General features: G+C 41.9%; 1 protein-coding gene across 5 annotated transcripts in view; it reads left to right on the forward strand.

Annotated features, from left to right (window-relative positions):
- PTPRT (protein tyrosine phosphatase receptor type T) overlaps positions 1-24,839 on the forward strand; it is a 707,111-nt gene that overhangs the window by 256,269 nt on the left and 426,003 nt on the right. For all 5 annotated transcript variants that reach the window (XM_034787359.1, XM_034787363.1, XM_034787360.1 and 2 more), the window contains exons 4-6: positions 8,864-8,945; positions 13,063-13,178; positions 15,985-16,159. In XM_034787359.1, coding sequence (XP_034643250.1) covers positions 8,864-8,945; positions 13,063-13,178; positions 15,985-16,159 — 373 coding nt within the window. The remainder of the gene's footprint in view (positions 1-8,863; positions 8,946-13,062; positions 13,179-15,984; positions 16,160-24,839) is intronic.

The following is a 24,839-nucleotide window of genomic DNA, read 5'->3' on the forward strand; positions in this document are numbered from 1 at the left end:
AAGTTTTTTTCCTGTACAATATTGGAACAATTGTTACAATATGTCATGAGCTCTCACCCCATCACAGGCAAGAAAGGGTTGAAGTTCCAGTTCATCATTCACTTCACCTGGGTGGTAATGAGGTAGTTCCTTGTCAGTCAGGAGAGGTGGAACTAAGGAAGGATCAGGTAATAACAGGCATCTCGGCCTTACAAATAGGTTGAGAGTCAAGAAGAGAGGAGCTGCTGGCTGATTGGCTTGCTCACTCCCGTGGAGGGGTAAGGTGCTAGAGGCCTCAGGAAGACTTGAGCTTGGCTGAGCAATACTCAATAGCAGAGCTGGAGAAAGGCAAGGGGATGAGCACAGGGCCCAGAGGATAGTTAATGAATCTTTGGGACTACACCTGGTCATTTTGTCACCTTGGAAGTGAACTGAAATATCCACTTTTCAGCTGGAGAGCTGACTGGCATATAAAGGCAGATGGCCTAAAGGGGCACTAGAGGAGACAAAACTCTGCAACACTGCATGAAGACATGAGGGGAAAGATTTATGGGACCTGCTGGCAAAAGGAAGTTTATTCTAGCTGTCTGACTGAGGGACAGGATTCCTGGATTCTGATCCTGCCTCTGCTTCTGGGTCTCTTTCTGAATCTCTTTGGGGCAACCTCCCTGCCTCAGTTTCCCCATCTGTAAAATGGGGTAAACACCTCCCCAATTAGTGCTGTGAGGCTTCCTTTGCTGATAGCTGACATGCTTTGATATCCTCTTATGAGTGGTGCTTATACAAGTAAAGAGTCTTAGTTTTAGAACTGGCCTTGTGTGTGGTGATTTTGTATGGTGGGAGCCTCCAGGCATGTTGAAGCATGCTGCTTTCTTAAGAACATAAGAATGGCCCTACTGAGTCAGACCAAAGGTCCATCCAGCCCAGTATCCTGTCTTCTGACAGTGGCCACTGCCAGATGCCCCAGAGGGAATGAACAGAACAGGTAATCATCAAGTGATCCATCCTCTGTTGCTCATTCCTAGCTTCTGGCAAACAGAGGGTAGGGACACCGTTACTGCCCATCCTGGCTAATAGCCATTGATGGACCTATTCTCCATGAATTTCTTCAACACTCATGCTTCTAGAAGGCTTTCAGCTTCTGGAGGGAGGGCTTTATTGAACCAGTTGTTGGTCAGCACTGATGTGTTCTGAGAATAGGATGTGTAAACCCTTCCACCTGCATTTACCATGGCTCTGCATAAAATTGGGTAAATATACATGCACATTTATCTAGACATTTAAGTAACTATCTGCACATACTTAACCCAGTTTGCCCATGCACCCAACTGACTGCATGAGCAAGAGCGCTTGACATTTGTTCACTCACCTTTGCATTTGGGCGGTTGCTCTGTTTTTGAAAGCTTGGCCCAGATTCCTAATCTGAGTGGGCTCTTCATCTGTTTGCTTTTTCTCCTGAGTCCTCCCTTCCCCTGTTGGAGTTACTGAGTTGAACTTAACACCAGCCGCCTGGCATCTAATAGGGCATCTTTGGATCGATTTTTGCCATCTTGTAAGCTTGCTAAATAAAGTGGAATACGTTTAGAGTAAGGGCTGCTTGTGGCACAGTTTTGCCTCTGCTGTCTAGCTGACTCCTTCCCTGAGTCTTAGAGTAACTTCCTCTCTGGTGTCTCAAGCTCTTCTCCCTTTCCCCAAGAGCGGGAGGAAGGTCAGAACTACATCCGCTGGAACTGTGCCAGCTCCCACCAAGATTGATAGTCCTGCTAGTTTAAAAGCCCAGGCCCCTTTCAGACTGGAGGGAATGTTGAATGAAAGTTAGCCCATCTGAATTCCAGTGAGTGCCGATGATGGTGATTTCTGTGGTATGGATACCTGTCTACTGGGAACAGGACTAAGAGCAGCAAACCCATTGCATCCTGTCCCAGTCCTGGTTTCTGAAACGCGTAAGAACAGACCCTTCCCAGCAGTCAGCCTTAAATGGGCAGGGAATTAGAGCTAGGGAAGAATAGTCAAGTTTCTTAAGTCTTAGACTGTGAGGTGCTTCATATACCAATCCTGAACTGAAACTACATGCTTTGACCTTCCGGCATTCCATGCAGATTGGGCACATTGTGGACATAACAGTGGGCACTCCTAGCACAAGGAGCAAGTGGACAGTCTCATTCTGCTGCTATTCAATTTCCTGAATCAATTTCACTCAAGTAGGAGCACGTGACAGTAGCCTAATCTGGACCATGGCCCTTTCATATAGTGCTGAGCACTCATTCAAGAGCATCCCCACCAGGAGCTACTGTCTTGGTGCCAACATCTGAGTGTATCCAGGGCTACTGGGGGGACTGAATGTAGTTTACCATGATTTTTTGTTTGCTGACAGCAGGACGTCATCAGCTGTTAATCAGGGTTTTTTCAGTGACATCAGAGAGTTGCCTGGGTGAAAGATGTTAGAAATGTCGATCAAGTCCAGATGTGGTTGGAATGTCATAGTAGTTGTCTCATTATTAGTCTTTCCCAAACAGAGGCTGGGCTTCAGTTAGCTAAGCCGGATTTCACACCAAGAGGACTATTTTTAAGCAGCAGATAAATTCTATATACTCCAGTGCAGGTAGCACTCTACTCTTCTGGAATGGTTCCCTAGAGGAAGAAGGGAGGCGGATGGTTCAGGACTATTTAGATTGAAGAAACTGTTCATCCAAAGAAGGGAGGCAGATGTAGAGAGCAGCTGCAGTGCTGTCTGGGAGTTGGGAGTCAGCTGGCTTTGTGAGATCAGGGAGTAGCTGTGCTGTGCAAAGGGACCACTGCAATTTTATTTACGCAGAAACACTAATATGCCACTTTAGGGGCTAAGTGAAGTGAAACTTTATTAGGAATGTGCATGCCATGCTTGGGCTCTTGCTGACTTTTCCAGGAGAAACTCATTATAGTTGAAGGTTTCAATTATATTTTACTACATTAATTTTGCAGCCACCTGTTTACTGCACCATTATGTGGCCTGTTCCAAACTCCTTTCTATGCACTTTCTTGGTCTTAATTCAGTAAATGAGTGCACTTTCTTTTCATGCAGGACACTTTTACCGTTCTATCAGAGACAAAAAGGAATGGCAAGGAATTGCCCACTACACATTGTAGGAGAGATACATAAATTGCTGATCAGAGGCACAAATGGGGTAGGAATTACTGTAGATAACATTCCACAGCTGAGTGTACTTTCTTTTCCCCCTTGCTTTTAATAACTGGATGGGATGTTTTTTTTTTTTTTAAATCTGAACCATGGTGGCTTCTTCCCTTCCAGCTGAAAGCACTTTGGTTCTTGTCCTTTTTTGGTGGTTGGTCCTTCCAGACGTTCCCACTCTGCTCAAACTTCCATTCTTCTCAGGGTGGCTTTTAAACCTCAGAGACTCACCAGTCTCTAACTGTATAAACTGTCTCCGTCTGATGGCCTATAGACCAATGGTCATCCCAGGTCTTGTTACTTCAGCCAAGACAATGGAGACTAGACTGAGAGAAATTTGTGTACTTAAAAGGAGGAAGCGAGAAACTTTGTCCCCATTCACTCTTCTTGGTGACCTCATGGAATACCTAAGGCTACAGGCAGACTGAGCTCAAAGATGGCTGTAATCTGGGTACCTAGATGTTGGTGGGCTCCTCATCTCCCAATTGTCAGTAAGTGGCACATCTTGATCCTGAGCCATAGAAATATTCCTTGTTTTAAAAGCCTTTCCACCCTACTGTCAATTTTAATCTAGTAGTGCATGCCAGGGAAATGCAGACTGATTCACTGAGGCCTGAAAGCATGTCCAGTGTTTCACAATGAACTCTTAAGATAGTGTTTAAAAAGTAATGGACAACCAGGAAAATTTGTCTCCACATCAAAACATGGAATTTGTGTTGGACAAAATGTGGAGGATGTTCTTGATGCACAGATGCGGCTCCAGAGTCATCAGCAGGAACAGTGTTGTGTTATTAGGCTGGGAAATTGGGCATCTAACTCCTCTAGATGCTTTTCAAAATCCCACTGTTAAGAAATACATTTCCAGAAGCATCTGCCTTGTGCCTGACCCTCCCAGGAAGCTTCAGCTACTACTCAAAGCTATAGAGAGTCTGGCTATCTAAATACTGGTAACCAAGCCAATTTCCTGAGGTCATGTTTGCAATGCTGGCAATCCTGAACAAGATTCACATGAGTTATCCAGTTATAAAGGCATTCTGTTGAGACATATATATATGGATGGTGGAGATTTATAATGGCTACCCCAGAATTTGTCACACTTGGATTCCCAGCCTGAATAGGTGTTTAGCATAGTGAGGAAAAGCCGTAGGAGGACTGGGAGAGAGTTTATACATGTAATCACTGAATTATTGCGTGCCATAAAGATGAGCTAAGCTCCAGAATGCACCAAGCGCAGTACTGGAGTCTGCCAGTAAAAGCTAGTGTGATGTACAGCAAGGAACATTATTGATCTGTGCCTTAAGAAAACAGTTGTTGTACAACAGATGAACCAGGCTACTTTGCTAGCACAGACACTGTTTGTGTAAAGTAGCAGCAACATGTAAGGGTTGTTTGTTGGGAAAGAAACATGAAAGGGCTTGGATTTTACTATTCTCAAAGGCGTTTAAGAAGGTTCCGAAAGTGTAAAGCTTTGCATTTTGTCTGTTTCTATGTTAAGCTTTGAGCGGTCTGTTAAATGCAAAACAGTATTAAGGGCCAAAATCTGCAACTTTCAGAATGAGTAAGGAGTCAAACATAAAAGTGTTACATATATAGAATTGGGCCTTTAAATTAGCATACATCTCAGCTGCCTCCAGGCCCTGGGCCCCAATTCTCTGCCTCCCGGAAAATCTGGTCTGCTGTCATGGTGCTGGGGGTCTAGGTCAGTGCAATGCAAAGGGAGAAGGAAGTTCTGTGAACTTGGATTGAAGGAAGAAATTAGAGCATGAAGAGTGCAGGGTGGCAGGCAGGCAGAGAGAGAGACGGCTTGCCTACTACTGTTCTGCAGATTCAGAACATTGAGAGGGGTGGAAAACATGGGGCCGAGGGCAGAATGTGTGGGGCTGATTTTCATCTACTAACTCAGCAGTGGTTGCCCTGAGCCATCTGTCTCAGTCCAGTGTCAGTCCACTATGCCATAAAGGACATTACACATTGAATAGTCAACAATAGTGAACAGAAACTTCTGTGGTCTAGCATTTGCTTTTGCCAGCTACTGATAGTTAAGGGCAATGCCTAATCCTTCTCAGAAGAGTTCTCTTGGAGGTGAGAAGTCTGGGCTCTGAAGAAATTTCCTTGAGTGGAAGGTATGGAAGCTGATAACATGGTTTAAGATGCCTTTTGGGCAGACTATTTTCCAGAAGAACCTTCCTTCCTCGTGTATTCAAAAATTAAAACAATATTAAGGTTACAGTTTGCAACCTAAGTTTGAAAGGAGCTGCAGCAGTAATTTCTCGAGTTATCTTCCTGATCGCTGCACTGTGTTTCTCAAACGACTTGCTCATTTTAAAGAGCGTAAGCAAGAGGTTCCATTACATGACACTATAGCACTAGAAAGCAAGTAGGTGTCTTTCCGTTTTCAAAGCTGCATGTGTAACCCCAGCATGTGGTTTTCTCTCTAATATTTGCCTAACTCTTCAGTAACTGGTGTTACCAATTTATCCTGTTGCTGCTGTACCTTGGGTAGTTTATTCCTTAACTATTCTCCTCTGTATTTAAATTCCATTCCTGATTTTATTCAGTTCTTGACCTTTCCTTATCTTAAATCTTTTGCCCCCTTTGTTCTTATATTTCACACAATTTCCAATGCATTTGCTGAATCTGTCTTTTCAGGACTTTTATTTCAAAAGGTCTAATTTTTGTGTGTTCTTGGTGTACTAGGAGTAGTACAATTTGAGTGTTTTCTTCCATAAAAAAAGGAGGTAGACAAACTGGAGTAGAAATAAAGTTTTGGAAGCCCAGATGCAACACAAACCAACCCTATTTGATTACAGAAAGCCCATTGACTATTTGCTTTAATTGACTGTCTTGGGTGTTGCCAGTGCAAAGAGACCAAGTATTGACCAAATGGGGTAATTTATCTTTCTATCAATAAAAATCTTCTCTGTGGGTGAAATTTAGCTCTGTGCAGAGAGCCAGCTGAGCGGCCACTGATATTCAGCCTGCATTTTCCTTTATCTTTATCCCAGTCATACCATGCTAAATTTCTCCTTATCCTTGTTGTTTGCACCATCCAAATAATATGTCCAAGCAGTTCCGTGCTGTCCACCCGCATCCTTTAGCGTTTTATTACACAAATTGCACATATTCAGTTCTTCTCTCTAAAATATTGCATTGGCTTGTTTTTCTTTCCTTGAGATTTTTCTCTGAGCTCCTAGTCTGTCTATTCTTCTCTGATAATGAGGTGCCCAAAACTGAGAACAGTATTCCAGGAGCATTCTCCGGGTTACAGCAAAAGACCATTATTGCTCTGCTGTGTAACTTGATTTCCTTGTGTGTGCAGCCCCAAATTGCTTAGGCATGTTCACTGACATATGATATGGCACTCTTAAACAGCTCTTCTGAATATATCCTTTCCTCCATGAGGATAGATTTTAAAAAAATGACATACAGTATGTGTAGAGATACTACATATCATATTTTTTTAGAACAGTATTTCATTCTCCATTTCTGTTGGTTTGATTCAGGAAGGGTAGAAACTACCCTGTATAGAAGACTCTTCTTGAAATCCAGCAACTGGAGACTGGGGTGCATTGCTGTGATTTTACAGCTGTCTTGCTTGCACAGATATTGTATTGTATTGTAAGCCAAACCAGTTTCTTCCTCCAAAACAATCCATGCAGGGCTTGTGGTTACATGGGGGGATCTGGCTCCTGAGAAATTCCTGAATTCCCCAGCTGTGGGACATATGAAAGACAAGGTGTCAACTGTGTCCTGTGTCTTAATTGGGATTCTGCACCATTTATGAATTCTGGTTGAAATGGTGATATTGTATTTTAAAAAACTGCTGTATCATGAATGCCTCTGTGTTTGTGGATCTACCATTGCAGACAGACAATGTGGGTGCTTAGGGCTCAGTGACCCTATTCAGATGCAGATACCTGGGAACAATGGGTGACCTGAAGCCTTGGAAATCCAGTCCAGTTTATTCCTCAGAAGGTAGCAAAGAGGCCAGGAGCAATGGAAACTTACCAGGACAAAAGAGGCCCAATGACCAGGAGGGGTTTAAATAGAGAAACACACAGGAATAGGGAAGCCATACAGGAAGAGGAAGCATGGATCAGGAGAGAGCAAGGTCCTGCAAGCTGGGTGAAGGAATCCATGAGGGAGAGAGACCAGTCAGTATGGAACAGCCTGAATAAATTAAATAAACCCCTCCTGGTCATTGGGCCTCTTTTGTCCTGGTAAGTTTCCATTGCTCCTGGCCTCTTTGCTACCTTCTGAGGAATAAACTGGACTGGATTTCCAAGGCTTCAGGTCACCCATTGTTCCCAGGTATCTGCATCTGAATAGGGTCACTGAGCCCTAAGCACCCACATTGTCTGTCTGCAATGGTAGATCCACAAACACAGAGGCATTCATGATACAGCATGAGAGAGAGACCAGTCAGTATGGAACAGCCTGAATAAGGCATGGAATGCTCTGTCTATCTGCCTTCCTGGACCCAGATGGTCCCCCAAGGGCTTACAACAGAAGGGTGAGCTAGTGAGGGACTATGTGGTTTAAGAGGCTTGTTGTTGTGTATGATCTGTATTCTTGTGCTTTACAGGCTGAAGTATAAAAGAGCAAATGTATTAGACTCTGTGCAAGGAGTAAGTGTGTTGACTGCTTCAGAACTGCTGCATACCTACACAACCCAGAAGTTTCACAGCTTTGGGGTGGAGTTCTGGGAGAGGGTGTGTTTTAAGTATGAGGGAGCCTGAGGGGTGACTTCTGTTCCCAGATGAGGTTCCAGTTCTCAGGGTGGACTTCCAGACAGCAGATCTGTGCCCTGAGAGTAAGTCTAGGGACCCCGAGATTGGGGAAGTGGATGGACTCTGTTCAGGATCCAGGGACTTAAAACAACCCTGGCAATCCAGACCACAGTGGGTTGGATTCCCCTCACATCTGTCCTAGTGTGTAGTAATGAGGGGCCACTTACTAGGATCTGTAACAGGTTCATAGAATCATAGAATATTAGGGTTGGAAGAGACCTCAGGAGGTCCAATCCTCTGCTCAAAGCAGGATCAACAGCAACTAAATCATCCCAGCCAAAGCTTTGTCAAGCTGGGCCTTAAAAACCTCTAAGGATGGAGATTCCACCATCTCCCTAGGTAACGCATTCCAGTGCTTCACCACCCTCCTAGTGAAATAGTGCTTCCTAATATCCAACCTAGACCTCCCGCACTGCAACTTGAGACCATTACTCCTTGTTCTGTCATCTGCCACCACTGAGAATAGCCTAGCTCCATCCTCTTTGGAACCTCCCTTCAGGTAGTTGAAGGCTGCTATCAAATCCCCCCTCACTCTACTCTTCTCCAGACTAAATAACATCCCCCTCTTCTAATGACTTCCCACAGTGGGCCTCAGATCGGCAATGAATTTCAGCTCAGGTGGGTCTTTATTCCAAATAAAAGACTGACAAAGGGTTCTCTGTTCCTGGTAATGAGGTAAATTAGGTTATCATAAATCTCTAGCAATTTCTGTACCAAATGGAGTTGAAATTCAGTGCAAAACCTAGTTGAGAAAGCATCTTGATATGCGTGCACACACCTGAGCAGGTCTTTAGTCCTCACCAAGAATGACAGAATCGGAGAATCCTGAATGATTCAGGCACTTGGGTTGGGCGGGAGGGGGCAAACGTTAAAATGATTCCTGCAGCTAGTGTTTGTAAGAAAGGCTTTTCTCACTGTGTTTCAGGTGATATTTGAATCCGTGTCTTTGAAGGGACATCCGGGGTTCATAGCTGTGGATGAAGTCAGAGTCCTTGCCCATCCATGCAGTAAGCACTCTTTCTTTCTCTAGCCATGTTAATGTGTTATACCAGGCTTTGCAGTGTGAAGGAGCAATTCACCCAATTCAATCAGCTTTAAAACATCATCTTTTATCCTTCCAAAATGCTTACGGAGTGAAGGCAATCAGCCTGGAATAAATACATAATTTTGCAAGTCGTGCAACAGGCAGCAAAGCTCAGAATCTACAACCAGTGCCAAAATGTCTGTTTAAATCTTTCTCTATTATTAAAGCAATATAAAGCTCTGATAGTTTGTTAGCTCTTATTCAGACCATTCAAGGAGGAAGAATGAAAGGTTTTTTGATAGTACAGTTAACTTTTAAAAAGTGCATTTGCAGACATTAGTGCAACATTCCCAAATACCCCAAAGCTATCTTTTTTAACAGAGTGTAAATCCACGCAGCAGTTCCATGAAGGTATTTAAAGAATATGTATCATTTTTCAAAGCGTTCAACTTACTGTGGACTGGAGACAAGGTGGGTGAGGTAATATCTTTTACTGGACCAGCTTCTGTTGGTGAGAGACACAAGCTTACACAGAGAGTTGAATACAAGTCCATTTCATTGTGAAAGCTGGTTAGTGCTGTATTTGTCCCCCCAGTTTTATCTATATGTGATGTGTCCTATTTGGATTTTTCGACTGGATCTGAACTCTCCCCGTGTTTGTATAGATCCAGGGTGTTAGTTTGGCCACTTAAGTGAAATACAATTTTTAAAAATCCCTTTTTTAAACATTGTAAGAGACTTCATGCCCTTTAATGAGTCTAGCCATGCCTCATGTGCTCTTCCCCTTCAAACAATTCAGTTATCTGAGCTGAGACTCATGCTCTCCTGAGCAATCCTCAGCTGCTCCCAGGCCTTTTAGAGTTTCAATACATGAAGAGTTTGGGATTGAATTGCACTGTTGGGTGACACCTCAGTTTTGTTAGTCATGATCTAATGTTGCATATACAGCACCCATGGTAGTGTCTTCTATCTGCCCGGTCATACTTGGAAAGGCAGCAAACCATCCACTCCATTTACTGTGCTTTACATCTCTCCCCTCACCAATTCACAGCTCCAGGTATATTAGTACAGCTGCTACACTTCCTGAAATCACATTGATCATGTATCTATTTACTGTAACCTCAGTGAGCGGCATACAACAGGGATTAATTACACCTTTCAAATAGTGGCTTCCTACAGTTAACATTTAATGTGATAGACATCAGGGGACATGAGCCAGTTTAATATAACAGGGCAGTTCTGATAACTGAGGTATGGATAATCGCCATTATTACTTTATTATATGTATATTTATGACATGTGCCCATTGTCTATGCCTTTGGGTACATTTACCTCATTAAGATATAATTACTATCAATATTAACCACATGCTGCAGCTGATTGGCAGCATCCAAACAAATCCCCCAAATGGTGTGCTTACATGGAGTAACACGTTGGCTGTAGCAAAGCGTCTGCTTACCCAGTCACGAGGCAGCGACTGGGCAAGAAAGTTATTGGCTGTAAAAAGGGAAAAAGAGGACACCGGCTCTGGCCCAAATTCAGGAAAGCATTTAAAGTGGTGCTTCATCCCATTAATCCCATTTCTTGAGTATGTGTGCAAGTCCCAATTTGAAGTTCAGCACATGCCTAAGTATTTTACTGAATAGGGATGATTTCCTGGTTTGACACCATCGTGTATGAAATCTATGTAGAGAAACAGCAATGCTGCTAATATCACACTTCACTGATCTGACTCATGTATTAAGCATCAGAGCTTCGAAAATGCACAGCTCCTATTCTCCATGGGAATTGCTGCCTGCTGAGCAGCTTGGAGAATCTGGCCCTAAAAGCTTAATCACTTTCTGAGCCTTCTATTTCCCTCATATTCTGGAAGCTTATTTATTGTCCACGGCTGACTGCAAAAGCACCTTGTGCCTTGAGAAATGTAGAAGGGAAAAAAAAAAATTCCTTGTAAATATTCAGAAAGAATTGGACTTCAGCTGCCTCCTTCCTTTTAACTTTAAACAGAGCAGTATAGTTAACATGCATCACAACTTGGCTAGTATCAGTTGACAAAATCCTGGGTTCTTACCTGGAGAACTCCCATTCCTTTCAGGGACTGTAGGATTTGACTGCTAGAATTGTATTGATGGAGTTGAGTTTGTGTGGCAACCCTGTTCTCTGGGTTTCCCTAAACCTCTAACTGCAAAAAGCTGGGACTAGACGATGGGGGATGGATCACTCGAAATTGCCCTGTTCTGTTCATTCTCACTGAAACATCTTGCACTGTCTGAGGTCAGAAGACGGGGTACTGGACTAGATGGACCATTGGTCTGACCCAATAGGCTATCCTTGTGTTTTTAAGTTTTCCACACAGCTCAAGCTTAAAAAGGAGACTGATAGCAGTAAAAAGTGGCCCAAACCATGCACATCATACCCTGTTTTGGGGGACTTTTTCAACCTGTGTGGTATAGTGTTCCATATAAGCTATAATTCCCCTGCAGTCTTTCCTAATGCTTCACCCCTCTACTGCTCAGGTCACATGCAGAGGTCCAGGAATGAAAGCCACCTTGAAATATCAGTGACATGTTCTGTGAACTTTTATGGCTTTCATCCCTCACATTCATTTTACAATAGTTATTACTCAGAACACTGCTGGTAAACTCGTGCTGAGGAAGGGTTTGACATTATTAGCCCTTATTTTCACCTAATTTTTACTTTTTTCATAGCTTAAGTGTGGCTGACACAAGCTTAAAAATCAGCAGACGTGGCCCCTACTAAAGCACTAAAGGGGAAAACTAGATGCCTCAGTTCTCCAGCCACTTCAGCTGTTATAAATTCTGCTGCAGCACATTGCTCACTTGTGCTAAGGCCTCTGTTTCAGGTAACAGGGCTGCATAATCCACCTTCAGCCAAAGGCTGGTTTCTCAATAGATTTTGCTACAACTACTGACCAGCTATAAAGATCATAGTATAGGGATACTTTAGGTCAGCTGGTTGGGCTGTTTGCAATCTAAGTGAATGGCAACCACTAAATTATATAGTACAGACATGTACATACAATGGACCAACTTTTCAACCGGCCTCTGTTAATGTCTGCCAAACTTGTTTGCACCAGCATATGTGCATGTAAATAGGTGTCTAGACGCTGTTACCTGTTCTGCATATATAAAGGCTTATAGGTGCCCACACCCTTTTCCAGGTACTTAATGGCGGGTTGTCTGGGAATATAGTTGGATATAGTCTCTGAAATGACATGGCTCATTGAAGGTCTAGTCATAATAATGCGCACTGATCTGTCAGGTTTTTTTTTTTAAATCATCCTAAATCTAGTAATAAACTCAGAATAAAATTCAGAACAGCACAAGGCCTAGGGGTAGAAGTAGTATATACACCTTGTGCTGGCAACCTGCACAGGTGAATTTCATTTAAAAATGGTCAACTGGAATATTATAAAGTTCATAGCCTTGTATGCTCATGTTGTAATGCTTTATTTTCCTCTCAATTAATTCTCAGACATGAAACAGCCTGGCTTTGTTGCTTAGTTCTAAAAGTCACCGGTCTGTTGTGGTATGTGTGTGCATGGTGTGTTTGTTTTGTTTTTGATGAATGAGGGAATGGACGTTTAAAATCTAACAGCAAAGTGATACAGCTCTGAAACTCCAGGGTTTTGCTTCACAATCAGTGAACCTGAAAAAGCCTTAGGAAAACTTGCTTGTGTCTATCACTCACTGCAAATTCACTATTTGAATGTTTGACCCTTTAAATTGTGACATTTTCGCATTCCGCAGAAGAAATTGTTCTCTGCTTATAGCAAACAGTAATGAAACTGTGCTGGTTAGAAATAATTGTGAACTTCTATTGTAGAGCTGATACTTAGGGCACTTTCTTATTGTGCCAAAGGGTTACATGAGCCATCTGGCCTTACTGCATAAGATCAATCTCCCCATGTTAAATAATTAAACAATACTGCTTGGCTTTGCTTTGTGAAGTCTCTGTGTCAATGGGGAAGCCTGGCATTCTTCTCTGATCTGCTGAGCCTGGATCTTCCCATGGCTACATGACACCATCAATTACTGTCATGCTCTACCTGGGTAATACTTTTGAATTTTTTTTGTTAGGAAAAGCGCCTCACTTCCTGCGGCTGCAGAATGTGGAGGTCAACGTGGGCCAGAATGCAACATTCCAGTGCATCGCCGGGGGGAAGTGGTCTCAGCACGACAAACTCTGGCTCCAGGTAAAGTGCCATGAAGCTTGGGCTGGTGGTCTTTCTTTCTAACCATTCATAGTCAAAATGAGTAGAGGTGAGGAAGAACTGACGGATAGGGGCAAAGTTCCAAACTACTTTGTTGAAGAAGCTGTTTAAAGTTGCAGTTCAGAGTTCTGTGTGCTGTGTGGGGCCACCATAGAAAATGTAACAAATGTGTTACGTTCATAGTAAACCTGTAGCCTGATCCTGCAACCTTTATTCGTATTAGTCAAAGACTGCATGACTGAGCCCTAATACTATCCTTATTGCTGCCTCTAGGCATTGCCACAACGCTAAGAATAAATAATAATCATGCACCTTTGATCATCTCACTTGCCCTTTGCCCCCTAGCAGACTCCCCTGAAAGTTATCGTACCAGATCAAATGCACAAACTGCTTCAAACACCTGCCATTATAATATATCAATTTTAAAAATCAAGAATGTTTCCACCTTGTGTGGAATCATCTCTTCCCTCCCACTCCCCCAAAGCACATTGATCCCAGGCTCAGGACCAGCAGACAAAGCAGTTGGAAAAATGCCCTAAAGGGGCAGCTAGTGATTTTCCTTAGGTTGAATACCCAGGTGGTACAAAGCTGGTGACACCTTTTGCTCCAACCCCTCTCCTCACTTACCAACCCCCTACCCCAGCACCTGGATTGCTCTGTGTTACTATGGGGTTGAGCCAGTCCCCAACTGGCTCCAGGATCAGGGGAGCAAAAGGCCTTATTCCTCCTTATGTCCTGCATCATAGCACGGCTTGCCTGCACCAGAAGTCTGGGTACAGTAACAGACTTAAGATCAGAGCTTCCCAGTCTTATAGGGTTAGAAATGGAAGCTTTAACAAACTGGAAAGGGGAGACTTCCAGCTTCTCATTGAGGGTCACTAATTATTTCTAGCCCTCAAAGTGCTCCAGATCTTAAAATTACAACTTTTTTGTGCATAGAGGTTTTAAATACTATAATTCTTCTCTTCCTTTAAACTCTGTACTGTTAAACTACTAAGATCCCAATGAAGCCAGTAAGACTTCCTTTTGCTATATGTACTTCAAATGCACACAGGGTCAAAATCTGCTCTTGTACTTATGTTAAGTCTGAGCAAGGCAACTGTACTTAAAAATGAGTTGTACACTGGTGCAACTGAGGTCTGGATTCAGCAAATCACACGTTGAAGGTCCATCAGTGGCTATTAGACAGAATGGGCAGGGATGGTGTCCCTAGCCGCTCTTTGCCAGAAGCTTGGAATGGGTGAGGGGATGGATCACTTGATGATTACCTGTTCTGTTCATTCCCTCTGAAGCATCTAGCATTGGCCACTGTTGGAAGACAGGATACTGGGCTAGATGGGCCTTTGGTTTGACTCAGTATAGCTGTTCTTATGCAAGGCTCATTTAAGACAACTGAACTTAAACTTTGCTGCATTAGGGTTTTAAGAGCAAAATTTAGTCCCTATTCTTTATTATTATAGAGCCTACAGAGAACAATATTTCTAGAACCGTCTGCTTCTGCAGACAGGTACACACCATTGACAGAATTGCTGTAATATTCCTGATTTGTTAGCAAAGGGGTTTTGGTAGCCTAAGGAATGAAGTTAAAACTTTTAAAACAAATTTAAATAGCAATTTCATTCTAAACATGGGAAAGAGATGGGGATAGGAATCAGTTTGTCTAATGCTGAAAAGATGAAAATCAGTATGGGAGAAACTTTTGAGTCAGTAAGAAATGTAATATGTTTTATACAAAATAACCTAAGTCTCTTTAACTGTGCTGCCGTCACACACCTTCATATCTTAGCAGTTCCATTTTATCTGAATTTTTTTTATGTTGTAATCTAACCACCCTCTGAGATGTGTAATTGCTTAAGCATTAGCTTGCTTGGATTCTTGCTGCCAAATGCATCTGCCATTATGATTAGAAGTGTGGAAAAATGTTTCTGACCTAAATAATGTGAGAACATACCCACCCACCCCAGATTCAGGGGTTTGGGGGGGGACGCATTTTCGTTGCTAGTGAGAAATTGTTTACCACTCTTCAAACTGGGAGCATTTCATGAAAGTGACATCACCCAGAATTACTGACTGCTGGAAATTGGCAAAATGACACTACATTTTCACAGCCTTACTCACATATCTGCCTAGTTCTTTCACCTACTTCAGTTCCAGTTGTTGTGAAGAATAGGTAATCCAGATTAGCCAAAATGAATGTGAACCAAAATCCTGGAAGGTCTGAACATCTTCAAATATTGTGAGTGTTCAAAATCTAAACGTGGATCTCAACCCAAATTTTGCAAATGGTCTGTCTTCAAATTAGTCTGAAACAAACTCCCACATCTGAACATCCACAAAGAAAAGGTTGTACAAAATCTGTTCAGTTGTAGTAGTTGCACATGCTAATTAAGCATGCAAATACATTGTATATGAACATCTCTGGAAGTCTGGATCATCTTCCTACCTAGACATTGCTGTATGTATAATGAGTCAAACTGTTAAATGCAATCCAAAAATATATCCGCAAAACTTGAAAGCATATACAACTCCCCACATCAGTATGCAAGGGTACAAGTGCATGTGAGTGCACACAAACAGGTATCCAGTACATTTAGTGGGTGCACATTTGGAGGTCTTTTGGAAACTTGCACCTATGTAAATTCTAACATGGTAGATTCAGGTAAATAAAAAAGTGTACCTGTGTTACTATAAAATATAATAACAAAAATTGGTCAGTAGCTTTAAAAAAAAAAAGCCATGTTTTACAGCCACATCCTCATCACTTGTTTTATTCTTGGTTTCCTGGCAGCAGTGGAATGGAAGGGACACCGCGTTAATGGTCACCAGGGTGGTCAACCACAGACGGTTTTCTGCTACAGTCAGCGTAGCAGACACGTCTCAGCGCAGCATCAGCAAATACCGGTGTGTCATTCGCTCAGATGGTGGCTCTGGCGTTTCAAACTATGCAGAATTAATTGTGAAAGGTAGGTGGCAAGAACCCAACAACACATATATCATGCATTTTGTGTGTGTGTGTGTGTGTGTGTGTGTGTGTGTGTGTGTAGATATTGCACATTTTTCTCCCAAATGGCAGCTGTTCTGTGTGTAATATTTACAATCCTAAATATCTGCCTCCTTCATTAGTTTATAGCACTTTAAAGTGTAAATATAGGGTGTAAGCTACAGAAGAGTTTCAGTCCTCTTTTTAAAAACTGAATGAAGAAGGGAAACTTTCTCTGGCTGCCACCCCATTTATCAGCCCTTTAATTATGTCTATTATACAGATGTATAAGTATTTTTAATGATACTTTAATTTTTTCCATGAAACAGTTTGACCACCTCTAGATTTCAGCTTTGTTCCCTAACAGTAATTTATAAGGCACAAATAATCCTGTCAAGGTGCCATAGTGTGTTCTATGTTGCTATGTAAATGGTGTCAGGGTGGGCTCTTCTGCTGCCCTGAAGTGCCAAGCAGCAGCAGCAATACTAATTAAGGAGGACTGCAGCCAGGTCTTTGTTCCAGTGCTATCTATTATCACTCCTGTGTCAGTGTGCCTGAAACTGCCCAAGAATTTTTTTTGCAACTACCAAAAAAATACAGTCAGTCTTTGCCCAAAGAGCTTGGAACAGGATAGGTTCAGAGTGCACAGGATGCACTGGGTGAACTGTCATTTATCATGCAGACTTATTTTTTTAACAAAATCCCAAAACATTAATTGTCTATTTGATTTTAACTTACTTCAAGGAGGGAAAGGGGGTTTCTAGTCAGGCTCAGATCTTGAGCTGCACCTGAGGAGAGATCAGGAGGGGAGAGTTCAAAGGTGTCTTTAAGTCACTTTTATTGTCCCCGGAATCTGGGTTGATTGCACTGCTCTGGCCACAGCTACAATATACTACAGTCTCGGAATCTCTTAAAAGGACTGTGCTAAAGAATGATTCACAACCACAGTTATCCCTGAAAGAAATGTGGGTGACTGCCAGGAGGCTAGGTGCAAAATGTGAATGTTTTAATACTACTTTATTTTACATTTTTAATAAAAGGAGGGAATATTTAAATCAATTCAATAAAGGTAGCTGTTGTCTGAACCAAAAATATTCTAATTGCTAGTGTTGGGCTTCTTTGAAATGCAGCCCTGTGTGGAAAACTGTAGTGGCTAATACATTGGGACTGAATTTGCCTACCATGAGACTTGTCCCATATGTTGATACACATCCTTTGTATCATGGAGTATTTGTGGGGAAGCATCCCAAAGATTGACACATGTCTTCAGTCTTTGGCAGTGTGATGTGTAGGAATGAGCACAAGGCTGGGAGGTGTCTGACAGTCTCCTGATCAAAAACCATTGAAGGTAAGATGATTGGAAGAGCAAGTTGTAAATACCAATGGATGAAGTATCCAGCAGAAGAGCTGTTGATAAATTTGTTGCTAGGGTTACACAGGTACCTAGACACCTAGATCAAGAGATGGTAGAAGAACTAAAAAGGAGAGATAATTAAGGGTTAATAAAGTATTATTTTGCCAAGTCTTGCACCTTTTTTTCTAAGCAGGTACATTTTTCAGTGGGGTTGATTTGAGGTTAGTCCCATGCACCAGTGGTGTCACTTTGGGATTGCATGGATCAGTGTTTCTGAAAGAATCTGACTAATTTTGGTGTGGATACTAACAAATTCTAAATGCGTGCACACAGCTGAAATGAAAGCAAATTGGAATCACTTAATTCTAAAGAGATGTTTATTGAATTGCAATAATGTACTTGGGTCTACATTAAATTAGTCTGTAATTGAAGTTTTGCTCAATTGACCGTCTTGTCCCTAAACTTGCTAGATTTGGGCTAATGCTCTGTCTCTCGTTCTTTCTCTTTCACACACAATCATGTGGTGTTGCTTGAACAAAGAGCAAGATTTAAAAGTTGTTTTTTCTTCTGGCAGGACTCAATTTACCTCCCTATGAATAAGATTTGTTAGAGTGTTTTGGCAAGGAAAAGAAGAACTCATGTTTCTCTGCAGCATATGCATGTAGTCTGATAAATACAGAAGGGCAGATTCTGTTTTTGAATACATTTAGTAATCCCGTTGATTTAAATGGGAATGGCAGGCTTTCATATAAGGAAGTAAATTGGCCAATGAAATTAAATAAAACACAGTCTGTGTGGTATAAGAACTTCTGCAATCCCAGGTGTCTAACAAAATTAGAGCAACAGTAAAATAGTTGCAATCCTTAGTGATGAGTTTATGAAACAAATGTCTGAGTTTAAAATTATGGCAATAATTTTATACTCAGATGGTACCTTGCTTTTACTCATAAAAACCCTTTTTGCAATCCCATCACTGATTATGCTAATACTTGTAGAGATATCCCAGGCTTCTGGATCAGTTGGCATATGTTTTGGGTAATTGACAAAATGCATACATGCTCTCTTCACACATTCCAGAAACAAAACAATGGAAGAAGGCTAACGTATATTATACGTTCCATTATATTCCATTATACACCTTTTATGGAGTGTTGGTGTTTCCATGGGATTAGGGTGCTCTTCTAGTTCTTAACTCAAGGTCTATCACTGTTCCACATGTAATACATTGCTAGAATTTAATTGCCTTGTATATTTACTCTGAATGGAATAGAAGCAAAACTAAAGAAAGGAAAATGATGGGTAACACTGTGTTGACAGTCTGTGAAATCCTGAAGTCAGTGGGAGTTTTGCCTGAGTAAGGCAAATTTGGTGGTGGTGCGATTATTTTTCCTTGGGTCTTGTACAGCAGAATATGATATTTTTATAGCGCACAAAACATACATGGCAGAACAGTTTGATACAGATTTCTCCTAAAATCTTAAGAACCTACAACATTTTGCATAAACTGGTAGCTATGTTGGAAAGACACTTAAACTACATTGTTACCACTTACCTTAAATAGTGTGAATTTTGGCCAGTTTCATAATATTTCAAATAGTCTGTATGTGTTATGTACAGTTAGAACAAATGTACAGCAAAATACAGCCCAGCTATCCATGGACAATTGTCGTACGTGCAGTGCCACTCTTTGAGCTTGATCCCGTTTTAAGCACTAAGCAGAGGTATCACACATGTTCTTAAAGTTAGGCATGTGCTTAGGTGTTTTGCTGTGCTGGGCACTTTGGTTCCATAGATCTATACTTAAGGAACTAAAGAAGCAGCTCTTTTGATACAGGGAGCCTCTGCACGTGAACAAACTAGGACTATTCCATCCAGTAGAAGATGTTAATACATAACATAATGTGTTTTATAAACAGCTGTCACCACTATATGGAAAATACATTACTTTTTTTCTTTGGTTGACTGATTGCTATCTGAATGCTATTGAGTGTGTGCAGTCTAGAAATGACTTGAGAGGTTCAGGATAAGTATCTTGTTGTTCTGGTTTTTCTTCAGGTTGGTAATATTTGTTAGAACAAGGGATGAGAAATCAGTACTCGTGGGTTCTATTTTCAGCTCTGTCTGACAAACGGGGTGGCCTTGTTAATCACCCCATTAATTTTATTTAGCCACTCTGTGCCTCAGCTTTAGAGCTGTGTGGAAGCTGGAAGTCTTGCTTTGCATGGATTTTAGGGAAGCATATTTTTTGGGTTTGCTCTACCTGGGTTTGCAGACTTGCTATTCATTGTGTCAGTACCACATTTTAGGTAATTATGCTGCAAAACCACAAATCACTATAGGTTTGCTCAAGTCATGAACTACATAGAAGATTATTGTGAAAAAAAAAATGAGAAACCCACAGCCAAACCTCTCAAAAAAGTCAGATTAGGGGTTATTGGTTACTGTATAAAACACCTTTCAGATCCATTCCAAACTGCTATATGCAGCTCCGAATCACTATACCAAAGGATAACTTTTACTGCTTTGGTTAGGGTAGAGTGTAGAGTAAATAAGAGTCCCTGGGGAGAAATCTCTAAGCTTTGAGGAAAAGTTGATGGAGTAGGGCTTATTCTCAGTTCAAAAATCAGTGTTTCTGAATTGTTACACCCTCCCCTCCTGCACTCCCACAAAGCCCCATGACTACTTCCCTGGCTATGGTTCATCTGCTCATCCCATTTGTGTAACAGCCAGTCTAAGAAGAGGCCTAGAGTAAGTTGGTATGAGGGGCTCAGAACATCTGATAATGGATAATCAGGAAATACTGCAGTGAATATAGATTATCTTGCTCTAGCTAATTCTCCTTTGAATGTTGCTCTCCATAAAGTTCCCTCATTATATTGCCTCTGTTTGATGTTAATTGTCTCAATTCACAGGGCGTTAATTTCTCCTAAGATCTCTATTCCACATCTACTAGAACATGGGGAGAGAGGTTTGACAAAGCTCTTTACATACGCCTAGGGTGTTTTCTGATTCCCCTCCTACTTCCTTTAGTTGCTTTTCCAAGGGTTTGGTTAGTCAACATAGATATAAAATCTGTAATCTCTGATGCGATATTTGGGACAGCTCTACATTTATCATTCAGTTATATTTTGAGTTCTTCAGGCACTTGGGGCTGACGCCTTCAGTATAGCAAGAAGCCGAGGCGGTTTCTTTTTAGGAGCTTTGCTTGCTGTTTTCTCTCATGCTCTTTTCAGTGGTGCTGCTTGTTACTGTTTAATTCATCCTAAATTTATTAACTCATCATCAACCACTCAGAGAAGACTGTACTGGTGACATGAGCCAGTAAGTCTTCTCTGTACAGTACATGCAGGAAAAAAAATAGAGGCAGAATCAAGAGCTTTTATTGTGAAAAGCATAGCAATTATTTAAACACTTTAAAAGAAATCTGTACTCTTATGAAGAGCTGGTTATAGACATAAAATGCAGACGTAGGGCCACATGGCAGAGGAAACTGTCAGTGGGGGGAAAAAGCAAGGGAAAACCCAAGATAGTTAGGAAGCTAGATTTACCAAGAAGTAGCGGTACAAAGTTTGATTACTCAGGAAATAGAACTAGGGTGTGTCCAGATGGCTCCAATTAACTACTGATCTTTAGCTAAGCCTGCCTGGGGGTGGGAGGGATCTAGGGTGCTGATATAATACAGGCCCAGCTTATTCTCGGTGTGGCAGGAGGAGAGGGAACTCCAAAGTAGGGTGCACTGCTGGAGGAAGAGAAACTGCTCCAGAGAACAGACCCAGTCACAGAATATGGCAGAGAGGAAAAGCAGGTGCTGAATTTGGGAGAGTTTGGCCATAAGCTGGGGTCTGCCTCCTATAAGTACTTTGATCACACTTGGGGGACACTGAGAACTTGTAGGACAGTGGGACTTTTACTCGTAAAGTAAATTGGTGTAGATGTTGATAAAATAATGATGCGCTTTTTGTAAAGAACTGACCCATCTCTGGGCTTCCTTCCCACCTCCCATTTCTGTGGTGGTCGAGTCATCTGGCCATCAGGGAGTAACTGGTAACAGGCCAGATCCTCAGGTGTGGTTGAGCTGTATTTGGAACAGGAACTGAATTGAGGCGGTAGTGGGAGATGGCTGTACATCACCTTTGCACTGCCCTGATTCATGGAGCTGTCCAGTTAGAGCACCCTAAGGATCCAGAAGCTTGGAATTGGTGTAGCACAAGGATGCTGTCCATGCTCCATACCTAACCCTGCCCTGCTATGCCTCTGATACTGGGGCAGAGAGGGTGGTAGTCATTTGTAGGCCGTATGCCAACCAGGGAATTCCTAGGAAGGTGGATTAAGCAGCCTTTTTATGGTCCCCTTGCACTACCAGAGCTGTTCAAAGACACCATACCTGGAGCTATAAGTATGATTTCTTTTTAAAGAATATCACTCCTCTCTGTTTTTGAGATCTTATTTGTGCTATACCTGAACCTACAAATGTATCATATATAATAGTCCTCAAAGATTTTCTTGAGATATGCAGACAAACTATAAGCACAACATGCAAGGGTATATGGCATAGAGCAATGCACGCACGTGACAGCAGGGCATGCGTGTCCTGGAGGCCAACATGGGTAAATTGTGTAGCACAAAAAAGAAGTCTTAGTGTCCTTGATAAATACAGCAAGTGCCATCATCTAGGATGCCCACAAATTTCCAATCGTTTTGTGTAATAAAAGGCTTAGGTAGATATAATGGAATCGAAAATAACTCTTCCAAGCACCTATATTTTCATTTCTTTGGTGAAAGGATATTTCTGCACCCTGGACATTCAGGTTTAAGATAGTCATTACAACTGGCTTGCTATCCCCATGATTGCACAATAATACAACAGATTAAGAACTGCAATTGCACCAAGAAAGTGAGATCGGAATCCATGTATCTCAGGGATGACCCTGGAAGTGAAATCATGTATTGAAACATTTTATAGCAATGTATTGCACCACTTCTATAGTTTGGAAAACCCAATCCAGTCACCTACAAACCATTCAGGTGATGAGGTCAGCCCTGCTCAGGAATACATGCATTTTAAGTTTGAATATTCTTCTTCAAATATTTTTTCTATGAGGCATAATAAAGTTCAGTTAAGTAAGTGAAATACATGAAAATTCCTATCTGAGTCACCCAGACTGCAAAAGCTGCTGGATAGATTTGGATTTGTCTGCCTGAGTAAAGCATATTAATCAAGATCTTCAAAATTACCATCTTGGGAACAGGAAAAAGTCTCTTGGGCTGGCACTACCTGCCGTATCAGTTGAGCTGTGATAATGAGGGTTCCCCCTAGGGTTGAGTGCTATCTCTCTCTCTCTATTTTCCTGTATGTGAAATTAGATTCAGTCTTAGAATTTGCATGCTTGGCACCATGAGAAGTGTAGATTTGATATGGTTTGTAATGAGATTGCTTCATCTAACCTCCTCGTGCAGACACAGGTAACGTGTTTTGTGTGAACTGTCTGTAAAGGTTTTGCTGTATCAGAAATTACTCTCACGAGTGAGAACAGCTCTGCTGCTGCTGACTGGCTGAAGAAAGCCACTTCAGCTCATTTATCAGCTTCCTCAACAGATTTGGGGAAATACAGTGCTCACTTCCTTGAGGTCTGGGTCTGACTGCTAATTGCTTAGAGTCTTCATTTCACAGACTATTTTAATGGTCTAGTTAATGGAGTACACAATTTTACTCATTAGGTGGGTGTACGATGGTGTGAAGAGGAAGAAGAGATTTCAGTCTCTCACCATTCTGCCACACCTGAACTTCCTCACACATGGTTTTTTCTTTCTTTCATTCCAGCTAATGATTCTACAAACTAGTCTGGGAGGAGAGAATCCACCATGCAAAATACCTTAGCAGTTAGTGTGATGTGAAGGAATGGGGAGAATGATGTAGATTAGTTCAAGGAGGCCCCTTCTTTCTTCTTCTTTCCATTTAGCCCTCCAGATGCTAGGACAAGAAATCCTTTTCTTTAAGGTGTGGCTGAGGCATCCTTTACACACACAGCCCAATTTTCATGTGTATATGCAACACTAAGTGGACTTGTGCTCACATATCTGTGTGTGTGCTTATTAAGCATTGTGGGTGTCTGAGTTGTGCATGCGCAAATCTGAACTACAATATGCAAGATTAGTATATGAGGTGTGCAAAGAGGACTCATAACCAGCAGTGTACTGACAGCTTATCTTTCAGTACGGCCCAACTTTATTTTGTTTTGTTTTGTTTTAATGCTTTCTTAATGAGACCTCTATCTTCTATGCAGAAGCAGCAGGGAATATTTTCTAGTGACTGGTGCTCACTTGAGCTGCCTATGAAATGAGTATGCTACTACTACTTTCCGTGGCAAGTGCTTTTGTTGAGTGCTAATCTTTACTGTGAATTCCTCAATTGAAAAGTGCTGTGTACATGCAAAGTGGCATTCTCCATTCCTGAGGCAAACCTGAGTCAAGAAGTTTGCATCTGGATTCAAATGGCATCATCTAAATTCAGGGTGGGATGATTTGGGCTCATCTTTAAGGTATATATTACTATTGCCTATTACTGTGTCGAAAATATTGGACCAAGTGGGAGGAATACATGTCAGTTAATTTAATACAATAGGGCAGGAAGGTCTGAAACTATGTAGAATGGGGTCACGGAAACTCTGGGAGATGCCCAACAGTTTCTTTGTGACCAGGTGAAGAGATTCATCCCCTTATCCCCCGGCAACTCTATGCTAAGCCTGGCTACTCAGGCTTGGGGTAAAGCAGGAATCATGGTATTTCTCATCCGATGCAAAGTAGAAATTTCATGAGCCTGTTCTTAGGAGATCTTGAGCCCAACTCCATTGTTCCAAATAGTGCATGCTGCTCAAAGAAAGCTCAGGTGAGTGCATGCAATTCAGGGTGCTTTACCATACAGAACCACAACTTTTTCTATCGACCTTTTACAGCCCTCGTCATCAATCTGTGTCTTCCTTCACAGCCTATAGTAGAAATAACATGATTACTTTATATGGCTGTTTGTGTGTGCGTAGTCTGAGAGAAAGCTAAATCAAATGAGTTTTGTATTTAGTTATGAATGCAGCGATGTCTCTGGCCAGTGTCTTTTGCAGGAGTGAGTTCCATAGTCTAGTTCCAGCTCTTGAGAGCTATTTCCCACACATCTGAGCTATCCCTTATTGGGTGAGTTTCATTATGCGTGTGGAAATCATGGCAGCTGTTTGGGAAATCATGATCACAGAGGGAGGGGTGTTTTCATGTAGCTGGGGCCGTCCATGTGCAGGGTTTTGAATATCAGCGTGTCCCT

Source organism: Trachemys scripta, chromosome 12, assembly GCF_013100865.1.
Source record: "Trachemys scripta elegans isolate TJP31775 chromosome 12, CAS_Tse_1.0, whole genome shotgun sequence".
Taxonomy (NCBI): Eukaryota; Metazoa; Chordata; order Testudines; family Emydidae; genus Trachemys; species Trachemys scripta.